Raw genomic sequence first — 13,721 nt, 5'->3', positions numbered from 1 at the left:
AACCTTCTATATTATCTGACCTATTTTAATTACTAATGTTAAACAATTCATTAGAGTCCTCAAAAAAGATAATTAAATGCTTAGCAGACAATTTTGATATGTTGATGTTCTCAATTATTCACGTACCCCTTATAGTATATTAGAAAGTAGAACATGATTTTAGAATTTCATATATTATTCAAATTTGCCCATATTTTTTAAATTCTCAGCTTACAATTTAAGAAAAAATCTGAATGAAAATGTGTTCACTTTTCTGCTTCCAAATTACATGAGGCATTACAAAGCCAAATATCAAATCGAGCCATCTATTCACTAATCTTAGTTAAGGCATGATAAGCAAACCATTCCTTTCAGCAAAGTTAATTCTGAGTAGTAAGATACACCCATGATTTGTAAACCAACATGATTCAATCTACAACAAGATTATAACATAGTGATTTTGTGCTCTTTTGCTCCCAGATCTCACATGGCATTGTAAAGCCAAATAAAAAATGAAGTAATTCACTCACTGATTCAGGTTAAGACATGATAATCTCCATCCTTACTCCACAGTTAATGCTGGCAAAAAAACGCATGTGTGATCTGGGGTTTCTACTTATAGTGGATGCAATCTTGGAATTCTAGTGTGTGTATATCGCCAGGCTAGGGAACAATCTAACCAAATATGCATCTCAATGGCAATTCACACTTCAAATATTGGCTTTCTTGAGGGTAAAGGAAACTGTCTCCATATTTGTCAATTTATGACAACCACATATTCCTAATATCCGTTTTTAAAATAGTTAAATAAATGTACAATATATTTATGATTATAAATTATTAATTTAAACATGGTTTTTAAACATTCTTAGGCTGACACCTAATTCAAACCCTGAAAATTTTAGGCATTGACTGACCCATTGCGCTAACTTTTTGTGTGAATGCTGGTGACAATTTAAGTTTTATATGTTTAAACAAAAGATTTAAAGAGCTCCACACACAACAGATGTCTTCATATGAAACTCACTTTGCGATTGGAATCTAAGTTCAAAATATTTGAAGAATTATTCTTTGCAGTATTTATCACAAAGAACACATGAATGATAATTTTATAACATTATACTCAAAAGAAAGAAAATATATTTTTGAGACAACATAAGGAACAGCATAAACGTTCTCCATGGCCACTCATAAAAGTTCATAGAGAAACCAGTATGTTATCATAATATATTAATATAACAATGTCTGTCTTGAGCCATTGTATGTTGGAGCAGGATCCCATAAGCTCCTAATTAAAAGCAGGAATCAAGGAATTATCAGTTAAAGGAGATATCATAATTTTCATGTGATCTTTAAGAAAGTGAGAAAAACTAACACAGTATTAACTGACTTTAGGGGCACTCCTAATAGTTAATTATCATAAACATATGCACTGCCATAATCATTTCATTTTGATATTAATGAAACAATGTTTTTCTCAATTTTTTGTGTAACTTCAACATCTCATAAAGTCTGAGACATGTAACCAGGGATTATCAGATAAAGAAGATATTAGAATCATTGAGATCTTCACAAAGGTGTCCAACTTATCATCCTGATTAAGTGCATGAGTGATGGATTTTAATGTGAAAATCCTAAAGGTCTCAGTTTGTTGCTATCACATTTTCTAATTACTACCAGGTCTATTCTGTTTGATGCTACCTCTCAATGGTTCCATTGTTCTGTTGTAATATGTTCATATGTTTTCAAAATGAAAAGCCCTAATAAAGTGAATGGATCACAGTTTCATCTCAAAACACGGGTTGGGATTGGTCTTTTGTTTTAAAATTTATTTCCATGAGATTTTCAGATAAAAATGAAAATAAACAATTCCTTGGGGATCTAATTACATTTTGGGAACAACCTGTTAGGAAACCTCTAGTTTGTCTTTTTGTGTGAACATAGATAGAGCCTGATAGGGGCACTACACTTATGAGTCTTTATAACTGATCTGATTCAGGCTTTCCTTCCATAAATTAGTGCTAAGAAATGGTTTGTGTATAGTTTGAAGTACACATATTGTCTACTTAATCTTTTAAATACAAAAACTATTTTAAGCATTTATGTATATAATTGATACAATGGTGGATGGCAAGGTTGCATCAATGTTAAAAAATGTGTGCCAATGGTTTACAACTCCTAACTAATGTTTAGGTCCCAGCAAATTAAAAACAAATATTTTCTTTTCCAGTTGAGGGAATTTGCCAACTTTGATTTTGATGTTTGGAGGAAAAAGTATATGCGGTGGATGAACCACAAGAAATCTCGCGTAATGGACTTTTTCCGACGAATAGATAAAGATCAGGATGGAAAGATAACACGGCAGGAATTTATTGAAGGAATTCTGTCTTCAAGTAAGTATTTTTTCAACAAACTTGACATGTTCGTGATGCATCAATTTACAATACCTCGAATTAATGATAAAACATATATATTTTAGGTTTTTCTGAATAATCACCAGGGTTAATTCGCAGGTAGCCTAATATGAGTATTCTAGGTTGCGTAGCCTTGTGTATGTTTTCAATGAATAACTGCACCTTAGAATGATTTACAATTGAAGCAAAATATCTTATGTTGAATCAAGTATAGTAAATGGAGGTCGGATGCATATACGATTACTTAATAGGACTAAACCTTTGTGTGACTATGCTCATGTTGCCTCGTCTATTTCTTTGATAAAACATACAATTATCTAAGCTTTTTTTTAATTTCATCTGTTCGATGAAGAGCAAAGTCAAAATGCTTGTGTGTTTTCTTTTTACCTGTAGAGTTCCCAACCAGTCGATTGGAGATGAGTGCTGTGGCTGACATCTTTGATAGAGATGGTGATGGATATATTGACTATTATGAATTTGTCGCAGCACTTCATCCTAATAAGGATGCTTACAAACCACTAACAGATGCTGATAAAATTGAAGATGAGGTATGACTTCTTTATGTCTGACCAACTCTTTTTTCTTTTGTGTACTAGACTGTTTTGTACAATTTAAATTTGCTTCTCTATCATGCTTTTTACAGGTGACGCGGCAGGTTGCTAAATGTAAGTGTGCAAAGCGATTCCAAGTTGAGCAAATTGGGGACAACAAATATAGGGTAAGTCATCAAAACATCTTCCTTAATGATCTACATTTGGTGTAGGCTAACTATAATGTGGAGCAACATTTTTCTGGTTATATTACCTTGTTATCTTCTGATAAACATAAATGTGATTTACCTAAGAGCTGTAAGAACTTGCTCTCAAATAAGCAAACTGGGGCTAATTCCTATTTTCTTCGTATACATCCAATATTGCATTGGTGCCTTCTGTGAACATGAAAACAACAACACAAAACATCTTTTTCTAAGAAATGGAGGTACATATTTGGTAGACAGAAGCATGAGTCATACAACCACATACAAAGAGGAATATGTCCTTATGGAGGTCTGAGGAGCAATGGCCTCAACAGTTACTCAATGTTAGATCTCATCTATAGTTCTTTAAGACAAAGCAGTCAATACAAATGTCATTTGCTTTCAAATCCTCCTTAATAGTATTTTATTTTATGATGCAAACTGAAGTCAGTAGACCTTCTCAAGTCCTTTAGTGCTTCTTAACAATTGCTTGAGAGGAGAACGTCCCTTAAACTTAGAAAGAAAGAAAAGGGCTGTTTATGTTTTTTAAATTGCTTACATATATTGAATGCTCTTAAATATAAAGAAAATATATTTGTACTTGTTCAAGGCCTTAATGTGTATGCATCATCACCTAGAAGGCAGTCATAAAATGTGACAGAAGAGATTTAGCTGTGGCAATTGACTATCTAAAGAAATGGCAAAAACAAATGCTATGGCATCTTAGCATGGAAGGTCTTGGAACTGCAGGGAAACACAGTTTTCTAGTTTTGTATCAATACCTTTGATGGCTATAAAGAGTTTTCAGGACAGTGATGAGGTCTTCCTTTTTTGAATTTCTAGAGCCACAGAATATGTGTCAGGGTATCTCTCTTGAGCTTATTACTACAGGTAATTCAGCATAATAAAAACGAAGAAAGTGTCCTCCTCTTTATGTGACCAAGATGACTCATTCAGGGTAAAAAATGTGCCCTTGGTACTTCATAGATAAGAAACATCATTGAAAGTTGCAAACATATGAACTATATAAAGAATCTCGGAGAAGTTCATCTGGATTGTCTTTCAAGGGAGAGAAATAGGAGTAAGCATACAGTTGTGAGGCTGGAGGGCCCACATTTTAAGTTTGGAAAATCATACCAAGATAGTTGATACACTGGTGGATTGCATATTTTTTAAAGCTTTTTTACACATATTTCCAGTTCTCTCATCCTGCTCGAGGATTAGCAAGCATTTTGGAATATAAAGGGCTAAACACAGAAAAGCAGTGACAAATAGACTTACTATTAGGATGTAGTGCAGGATATTCAACCGGTGGGTAAATATGTGCATTTAGGGGAATCCCTGTTACTCTCAGCGTCAGGATACCCGTGGGGTGATAGTGCACTTTAGAAATCCTTGTTACATTACATTACATTACTATTAAGGGCGTTCTCTTACTACATTAGATGCCATCATATCAGTGGAGGAGTTGTTTAAATGGGTTCTCAGATTTAGAGGGATTTACATGGTATGAAATACCGTTTCTACATTATCTTCGATGACTACATCTGAATTGGCCGGTGGCTCAGGTTTGTCTTGACAATATCATAGTACTGCAGTGTGCTTAGAAGATTCGCTCACTCTTGTTTGCTTCACGGTTTCAACTGTGATTTCAATAAGACCCATAAAGGCTGGAATTTGTCATTGCTACTATTATCTTTGATGTTATTAAGTAACCTTGTGAAGTGTTCTACTGAAACTGAACACAATAATTTACATTTTGTTTACAATTTTTACTTGTTACTTATTTAGGATATTTTTATAATGATGACCTAGCCATGAAGGGCAGCAGAGCATAATGCATACACCCTCATTACAAGTTTCCCAGATTAGGGTGTGATTTTACTAGACATAAAAATCATTACAGGTAATTCCCATACTGGAAAATACCTCGTATTCTGAGATTTTCAACAGGACAATAACATGCAAAATCAAATTTTAACACACCAATTTGCCTTTTTTTCTTGACTTTTCCCATTGAAAACTTTCAGCAGATTTGATCTAGCGGTCGCCAGTAGGTAGTTGTAGTTAGGATCTAGTTTTATCAATAACTTTGGAACCGCTTCATGAATCTTCACGAAATGTTCCAACTTGTTACGACGCTCACTTTAGCTGCCATCTTGACTGTTTCGGGGTGATCTGTCAAAAGAGGGCTGAGAACCAGGGGGCACTTAAAAGTGTATTTTTCCCATGTTAATTCCTCGTTTAGACATGACTACAGCCTGAACTGCTAAAAGGAATTACACCAAATTTGGAAGGAAGGTAGACGTGGGTGCAAGGATGTGCCTTTTGTGATTAAATCAGTTCAGTAATTGCTGAGAAATTTAAATAAATTCCCAGTTGTTCAAATAGGGATGCAGTGGATCCGTAACCCCTCCTGATCTCGTGCTGAGATCTCATTGGCTGCCAACACTTGGCAGCCATCTTGTGTATCGCTTGAACCGAGTCATAAGAAAAAATGTTAAAGAAATAAGAAAAGGAGGCAGGGAAGAAATACCCTGACCCCCTAGGCTTATTGGGGGTTCCCCCTGGGCCCCCCTAAAAACAGCATTTAAAAAAATAATTTTGGCAGGAGGCGCGCTGCCGTATATCAAAACAAAAAATTGAAGGGCTGCTCCAGCGCTTTGTTTAATCTAGGCCCCTGGGTGGGCCAGGTCCCGGGGATAATTTAAAATAATGATGCGGGGGTCTGTGCGGGCCTCCCACAGCTCCGGAGACCACCACCTTTCTGGGTCACATACTTTATGAATTTTTTTAAAGCGAGGCCCCTGCAGCCCTGTGGACCATCACCTCCCTGGGGCAATTATTAAGGGGGTCCATTGCAGACCCCGGCTCTGGGGACCACCACGTCCCCGGAAAAAATTTGAAGAAAGGAGGAGCCCTTCATGGCCCTGGGGACCGCCATGCCCATGGCCAGCTCCAGCAATGTCCCAGGGTGCCCACCCTCAGGACATTGTAGTTTGCTATGGCTTAGCGGGAGCATCGCTCTCGCCAAGCTGTAGCAAACACTGCTCAGCTTCGTGGAAGCGAGAGTATTAAAAATGCACAAAGAGGAGCAGAATTGCTTCAGGATGTTAGCAGCTCCGTCTGTCCAAAAGCAATGCCAGCTCCCGCAGGAGGTGGGGAGCTGGCAGGGGCTGTGGGAGCCTTCAGGCTCCCCCTACGTTCTCCAACTTGAAAAACTGGGTGCCCTGGGTGGGACCAGGGCACCCAGTCGTATGGCCAGGCCCCGTGGGATGGGGTCCCGGTGGCAAAATCAGCCCAGGCCAGGCATGTGGCCCCTATTCCTTTATTACATTTAAAAAAGGACAAGCTGCGGGCCCACCTCCCTATTTCATAAAAGACTCTATCAAGTTGCCGGAGTCCACCCCCCCTTCACCACCACTCTGCAAACGCGCCTCCTGGTGCAGGGGTGGTTGGGGAATAAAGTCCCTTTGAATGCTGAGCGTCTTTGGGGGCTACCAAGCTCTCCTGTTACCTCCAGTTAGTCCCATATAGCGGATTACTAAGAGGTCTTCGAAGGCCACACCTCCTTTCTCCACCACTCTGTAAACACACCTCATGCCACGCTTCTGCCTGGGGTATGAATTCCACTTTACTCCTGAGGGCCTGAGGGCTAAAGTGGACTACTTCCTCCAACCGGTAGTGCACTAGAAGGCGTGTTTGCAGAGTGGTTGTGAAGGGGGCGGGGACTCCGGCAACTTGCCAGAGTTCTTTTTATATTTATTTTTTTTGGGGAGGGGTTGTTGGACATCCTTGGGGGCCAACTACCCTTCCTGTTACCTCCATTTCGTCCTATACAGCAGGATTACTAAGAGGTCTTCGGAGCCCACGCCCCCTTTCTCCACCACTCTGCAAACGTGGCTCATGGTGCATTACTGGTTAGGGGATGAAGTCCACTTTACTCCTGAGGGACATTGGGGGCCAAGAAGCCCTCCTGTTAACTCCAGTATGCCCCACACTGTGGATTTGCTGAGAGGTGATTGGTGGCCACACCCGCTTTCTCCACCACTCTGCAAAGAGTCTCCTGTTACCTCCTGTAAGTCCTACACAGTGGGATTCCTGAGAGCTGGTCGGAGGCCCGGCCCCCTTTCTCGACCACTCTGCAAACGCGACTATCAGTTAAAAAACCATATAAATTCACTGAAAAAAACAAAGGTTACAGGGATGTTATAGTTAGGAAATTGCGTTTCATTTTTTTTTAAAACCTTAGAAATTCACCGCAAAAAACAAAGTTTACAGGTACGTTATAGTTAGCAAATAGAATTTAAAAAAACCTTAGAAATTCACAGAAAAAAACAAAGGTTACAGGGACGTTATAGTCAGGGTCAGATTTTACTTGTACAAAACCTGTGAAATTCGGCAGTTATAGTTACATGAGCTAACTATAACTTCCGCCACCTCAATGCACTGCTTATCACCTCACATATTACATCACTCATGACTTGGTTAGTGACATCACTCATGACATCCCAAATGACATCACTGATGACACCATCCAGTGAGTGTAAGTATTTTGTAAGAGGTTATGATTGTTAAATATATAACATCCCTGTAACCTATGTTTTTTCAGTGAATATATATATATACACACACACGCATATATATACATATATGTGTGTGTGTGTATATATATATATATATATATTATACAGAAGTGCCGCCAGCTGTACATTATACAGATATTGCAAGTGCCATGCAGAGGAACGAAGCTGAAGGCCAAGTTCTTCTATGATGTTCTGATGCAAAGAGGTGACTGACAATATCCTTTTCATTTACAACAGAGGGTATTTTGTTCTTTATAATACATGATCACACCATCACCTTACCGACAAATCACTTATTTTTGGTGCCCTGTTCTTTCAAGTCCATTGCAGTCATGAAAAAGAAAAGCAGAATCAGTACTGCGAAATGTACACACCTTAGTTATGCAAAAAGATATTAGAATTAGTTTAATGTTAGATTAAAAAATGCTGTCGCTCACATTGAGTAGAAACATTCAGCAATTCTAGCTTTTTGGTAATGATCCATATAGTGGACAGAAATAAACACATTGCCATAAATATCTCCTTTGTAATGAACTAGAAAACATATCAGAAGAAATAAAACCCGGGCCACCTTTTCATTGTTGAATCTGCAGATGTAATTATGCTCCATTTGCTGCTTTTCACCTTGGGAGCAGGCATTGTGAAGTCGGAACTCAACTGTAATAAATTATTAGAGTTGAGCAGTTGCATTATTCCTTTATTACTGGTGATTAGAGAGGTCATAACTTCATCTGTAATAAGGAGATTAGATACAGAGTTTATTAAACGGATCGCAGGATCCCATGTACTATCTTTTGGAATAGCAAGTGTAAGGCCTTTTGTCAGTTCATGTGTGAAGTACAGCAAGTAGAGATGAGAGACAAACTTCAAATTCAGCATGAAAATACTCCTGAATGACCATCTGTGGCGGTTTAGATTTGATGCACACATTCATTTCTAAATAGGTGGGTAGGTCCCATCTTACTCCTATATTTATTTTTGTTAAAAATAAAGCATAAATTGACATATCCAATTTGTCACCAGAGATACAGAATTCATACTTAACTACATTTATGTTACAGTGTGCTTCCTCCTTTTGCATGTTCTTCTCCTAGTGCACTTGTGTATATTTTTATTGCACAGTACTGTCGTATTTTCAGCATTAGTCACCAACACAAAGCTGGCAGACCTGTATCTGAAAGTAAGCTACGTTGCCATTTTACTGTAAGGTGGAATGCTTTTCTCTAGTTCCAGAAGTAATGAGAGGGTCCTTTAAAGTCAGAATGGAATGTAACTCTCCCTTTACACAATGTCTCAGGCACATATGTGTTGATGTACGTAGAAGGGATGTAGCAGAGGCATGCATTTTCTCCAGAAATCCCAACAGGCGTTGTGAATAAGACCATATGTTGTGGGATCTGAAAGAAAGCAGGGAACTCAAACCTAGCATCAAATTTAAGAGATGAGAATGGTATGAACAGGCTGCGAATCACATACCACATTAATATGAAATATGCTGATATTAAAATGTGAGGCACAAATCTCATAGTACAACCAAAATGTGAGAAAGACTGAATAGAACAACATGCGATTCATTTGACATATCTTAGTGAGGTACCCTATAGGTTTTGGTGGAAAGAGTGACAAGTTCAACTAGATACGTGAGAGCAGCCTGAGTAGAGTTGTCGGTCTCAATTTGCCCTTCTTACATCAAAACCCAGTGTGGTAAAGGAAGTTATCCTATGATGTTCATCATATTAGCAAACAGAAAGAAGTGGCAGACGTAGCTATCATTAGCTACTGAAATCAAGAAGTTGCACTCACTTGGTTGATTTGTGTTATTTTGTGACAATAGCCTACATAGAAGCAAGAGGCAGAAAACGAAGACATGGTTGAAGCCACACTTTAGGTTGTAAGTGTGTCAGGCCTCGTCAAGCTACCAAGCCCTGCCTTATTTTGAGGTAGAACGTGGGAAATCATCTGATGTTGGGTGTATGGGGTAATTGTAGTCTGCACTTTACAAGGAGGGCTCAAAGTTGTCCAATAAACAGTATGTGGTCTGGGCACATAATGCTCACATATATGCTGGAATTGGGCTCACAATATGCAGGGTATATTTAAATGTATAGTGATGAGAACGTTTGCTTTAAACTAATTTGATCTTTTCCATTTTTTATTTCATGTCAGTTCTTCCTTGGAAATCAGGTATACAATAGTGGAGTGTGCTTTGATGTGTTTAACAGTGTTTTGCTCATAATCATTACAGCTTGCTATTTGTTTCCGTCTTTCCATCTTCAGCTTATTAATTGATTTGGTTTGCTGCATTTCTGTTAATACAAAAATAATCACAAAAAGGGTTTCTGCTCTCGGTTTCTTTTTTGTGATTTGTGTTCTGCTGAGATTGCTTTGAAAGGCACCAAATAAGGCACTGGGGGGCTCAATAATCATTGTGCTTTTGCCATGAATCCATAGATCATTGCATTTTTCTGTTGTGATGCACATTGCCTCCCAAAATTTATATTACTGAGGCACATTATATCACATACCGAAAGACATATGTGAAAATAATTATACACGATAAGGTGGTGGTGGATGTCCGTGCTTTTGTATACAAAATAGAAATGAGAATCTTTCTTCAGATACAGCCAACAGGGCCTTAACTAATTTGAGGCACTGTAACAAATCAACTGCAACCCCCTACTTTTGAGGCTTTTATATGAGGTGTTAATTAAGGTTTACTGACTCTTTATATCTATTTTCCATCTATTTCTAGCCATTTCTCCCTATTTCCATATCGTGTTACTTTCCCTCTTTTTTTTCTGTTTCTTGTCTGCTCTCCAAAGGCTCTTCCCCTCTCTTCCTCTCATTTTCCCTCGCTCAGCTAAAGAAATAGCTACTATTTCTATTCTCTATCTGCTTCCACCTCTTTCCATCTTCTCAATTTTTTCATCTCTCTCTTCCTGTAGCATTCTCTTTCTCTCGTTGTATCTGTCTCCCTTTATCTCAACCTAATGAGACTTGTTTGATCCAGTTTATCCCATTCTACAAATGCTCAGTTACCACAAAAATTCTGTATTGCTTTGATGGCACTAAATTAATTTTATTCTAGTTTGGTGTAACAGTTAAACATAAATTAATGTGATCTTGCTCAAACTAGTTGTGTGTTTTCAAAACAATCCCCTGTTTCATTCCTTTTGGAAAATTCACCCAATGCATAAAAGGGACAGTTTGCATGCACCGGTACCTTTCCATCTCTGCAAATGAACTTGACTTGAGTTTAACAGTAGCAGCTCCTGGAGGGAGTGCTGCCTGGCGGTGACACAGGGCGGGGGAGGAGCATGGTGGGGGGTAGTAAACTTCGGATTATGGCCCAACGGAGGTAAGTATACAACTAGATAAATAAATAAAACAAATTTCATTGCGCACGCTGCATCAGATTTGGCGATGCAGCACGTGCAACGAAATTCGTTTTATTTATTTATTTTTATACTTTCCTCCGTTGAGCTATAATCTGGAGTTTACTACCGCCACCTTGTCCCTCCCCCGCCCTGCCTCACCGCCTGGCAGCACTCCCTTCAGGGGCCACTACTGCTTGAGTAATGCTAAATTTCCTCATGCGAGAGCACCACTTTCATCTTAGTCACTGCTAATTACTTGGGTTGCACCCCAGTCCATTGTTTTTTGCACAGGCAGGAACTAGCTCAAGCTGCCATGTTTGGTCCCCTCCGAACCGGAACCAAACCAACTCCATACTGGTCTCTGCTATTTGAGTACTGTTAGTAAACTATAGCTTCAGTGCTATAGCACAGTGAGCACATGACCAACACATGGGCATACATGTCCCATGTAAGGTGTCATATTAAGGAACATTAACTGGCAATTTTCACCCAAATCACGTGCACATTAGAATTAAAAATGTGCATTGTTTGCCCCCTGCTAATTAAATCACATGAAATTTCACCCTGTTGATCTATAATTCTAAAAATAACAAATAACTGTATGATCTGACAGAAGAAAATAAAATGCAGACTTTTGAAATACAAGGTTGAAACCCCTGGTGACCCCTAAATGACAACCCAGTCATCAATCATTGTGCCTCAGAATGCCAGGCAATCACTTTGTTGCTGATCTTGGCAGGTATCAAGGAACAGGATAGTGCACAAATGACCACTTTCACTGCTTCTGTAGGAATGATGGATCTGGGCTCACTGGAAAGCTCTGGGGCTGATAGGCAACCCATAGGGGCCCAGGTTGTGAACTCCAATAGTCCATGAATGACACCCTGGTGGAGATTGGGTGCCTATTTGTTTTTAATTAAGATAACAGTTGCAGTTTTCCTTCTACTCTGAGAAGGTTAGCTCGACTAGTAGGATCAGATTTCACATTTATTGCTGTATTAATCTTTGAGACAGTGTATTCGAGCGGTGTGGTGACTTCTCTAGTGAAACTTGCGAATCAAATATTTTTGCAAATATGTGAAATTTAGTGCTCTACCTGTAGCATGGCAATCTCTGCCTAAAATGTTTCCCGCACACCTGAACAATTCTAACAAGTGTCCCACTGTTGTTGTCCCCATAGATAATGCTCTCATGTCCAATTTGGTTTTTATGATGCTAAATCATTTATGTTTTAACACGAACTGTAGAAAGTTTTACATGGATAAGTCACTCAATATTATGGCTGCTTAAGGCATATTGAATAAAATGAAAAAGCAGTGAGCCAATCCTGTAGTGCCAGGAACTTCTTGGGAGGACCCTCTTGGCATGGGGTAAATCTGATTTAGCTATCTCTCAAAGTTCCTTGTTATTTGGTATCTGCAAGTAATGTCCCTTCATTCTTTTCCACCCACTTGTTTGATCATCATTAAATCACTTTTCACAAACATGCAAAAGCTTGAGCCACCCTATGGGCATGCAAATGTTTAGGTGCTTGATGCATTTGATGCATAACATGCCACGCTGCTTGTAAGTCTCCATCCACAATGTAATTTAATCTTTATGTCAATTGATAAACCATGCAGACCTTTGAGTTTCAAAAATATCGTTTTTCTAGTTCTGCCAGATTCTTATAAGCTTTACTTTGTATTGAAAAAATGTGAAATTGGGTTACTTTCTTATTAAATACATTTTTTACTCTGAAACAATGGGGCATAGTCTCAAAAAATAAGTAAACTACAGTTGAGATTTTAAATTATAAGTCCAAGAGGAGTTTTAGGAAGTAGTGAACAGCTCAAGGAATCCGAACTCCACACAGGGGAAATTGGTTCCCCGTAAAAATGCACATTTATTTTCTTTGTTTCTTTTTTTCTACAAAGGGAAACTATTTTCACTCATGAAGAAACCCCTTTCCCTTCCCACCCTATAAAAAGTGTATTTACACCAGCACTTCTAAGCTGGACAGGAGATTGATAGTAGATTTGTAGATGTCCACAACTGTAATCGTTTGTGGGCATTCCCAAACTTCCAAGACTAACCATGTCTTTGGATACTTAGAAATGCTATGCAGTCCTACCCCTTGAGTGGGTTTTACAGGTTTGGTGATCTCCACACCCCTAAATGGCTTACGCCTGCCAAGAATCACTTTGTCAATTCCTGGCAGATTTGAGTTTATATCCAAGTTTACGTTTATTAATATGCCCCACTACATTTTACTAGCTTGAACCTTCAAAAGCAGTATTTTTGGTCTCTTTGGTTAACAAACATAAAAAAATATAAATTGGCATACTGGTAAATATTTACAATGTGACCTGTTAAAAAAACTGAGGTGCACATTACAAGAGGAACATAAATCCCTGATATTCTTTGTTTCTTTTGTGCAGTTTGGTGACTCCCAGCAGCTTCGGCTTGTCCGCATATTACGAAGTACAGTCATGGTTCGTGTCGGAGGCGGGTGGATGGCACTCGATGAGTTCTTAGTAAAAAATGATCCATGTCGAGGTAAGCAGAATGAGTTCTAAATTGTTGTCTCAGTGCAGCACTGGGCCTATAAGTGGCACATTTTAAATTTCAATAACCAATGTAGTGTTAT

General features: G+C 38.6%; 1 protein-coding gene across 15 annotated transcripts in view; it reads left to right on the top strand.

The window, feature by feature from the left end:
• The window catches only part of DST (dystonin), a 1,436,897-nt gene that overhangs the window by 1,363,857 nt on the left and 59,319 nt on the right, over positions 1–13,721 (top strand). For 12 of the 15 annotated variants that reach the window (XM_085610880.1, XM_085610881.1, XM_085610884.1 and 9 more), the window contains 5 exons: positions 2,210–2,372; positions 2,787–2,941; positions 3,037–3,111; positions 9,882–9,899; positions 13,513–13,630. In XM_085610880.1, the coding sequence (XP_085467006.1) occupies positions 2,210–2,372; positions 2,787–2,941; positions 3,037–3,111; positions 9,882–9,899; positions 13,513–13,630 (529 nt within the window). The remainder of the gene's footprint in view (positions 1–2,209; positions 2,373–2,786; positions 2,942–3,036; positions 3,112–9,881; positions 9,900–13,512; positions 13,631–13,721) is intronic. The other 3 variants (XM_085610878.1, XM_085610875.1, XM_085610871.1) reach the window with 1 other exon arrangement.

The sequence above is a fragment of the Triturus cristatus genome, chromosome 6 (assembly GCF_964204655.1).
Source record: "Triturus cristatus chromosome 6, aTriCri1.1, whole genome shotgun sequence".
Classification (NCBI taxonomy): Eukaryota; Metazoa; Chordata; class Amphibia; order Caudata; family Salamandridae; genus Triturus; species Triturus cristatus.
This window is presented reverse-complemented; position numbering and strand designations above follow the sequence as displayed.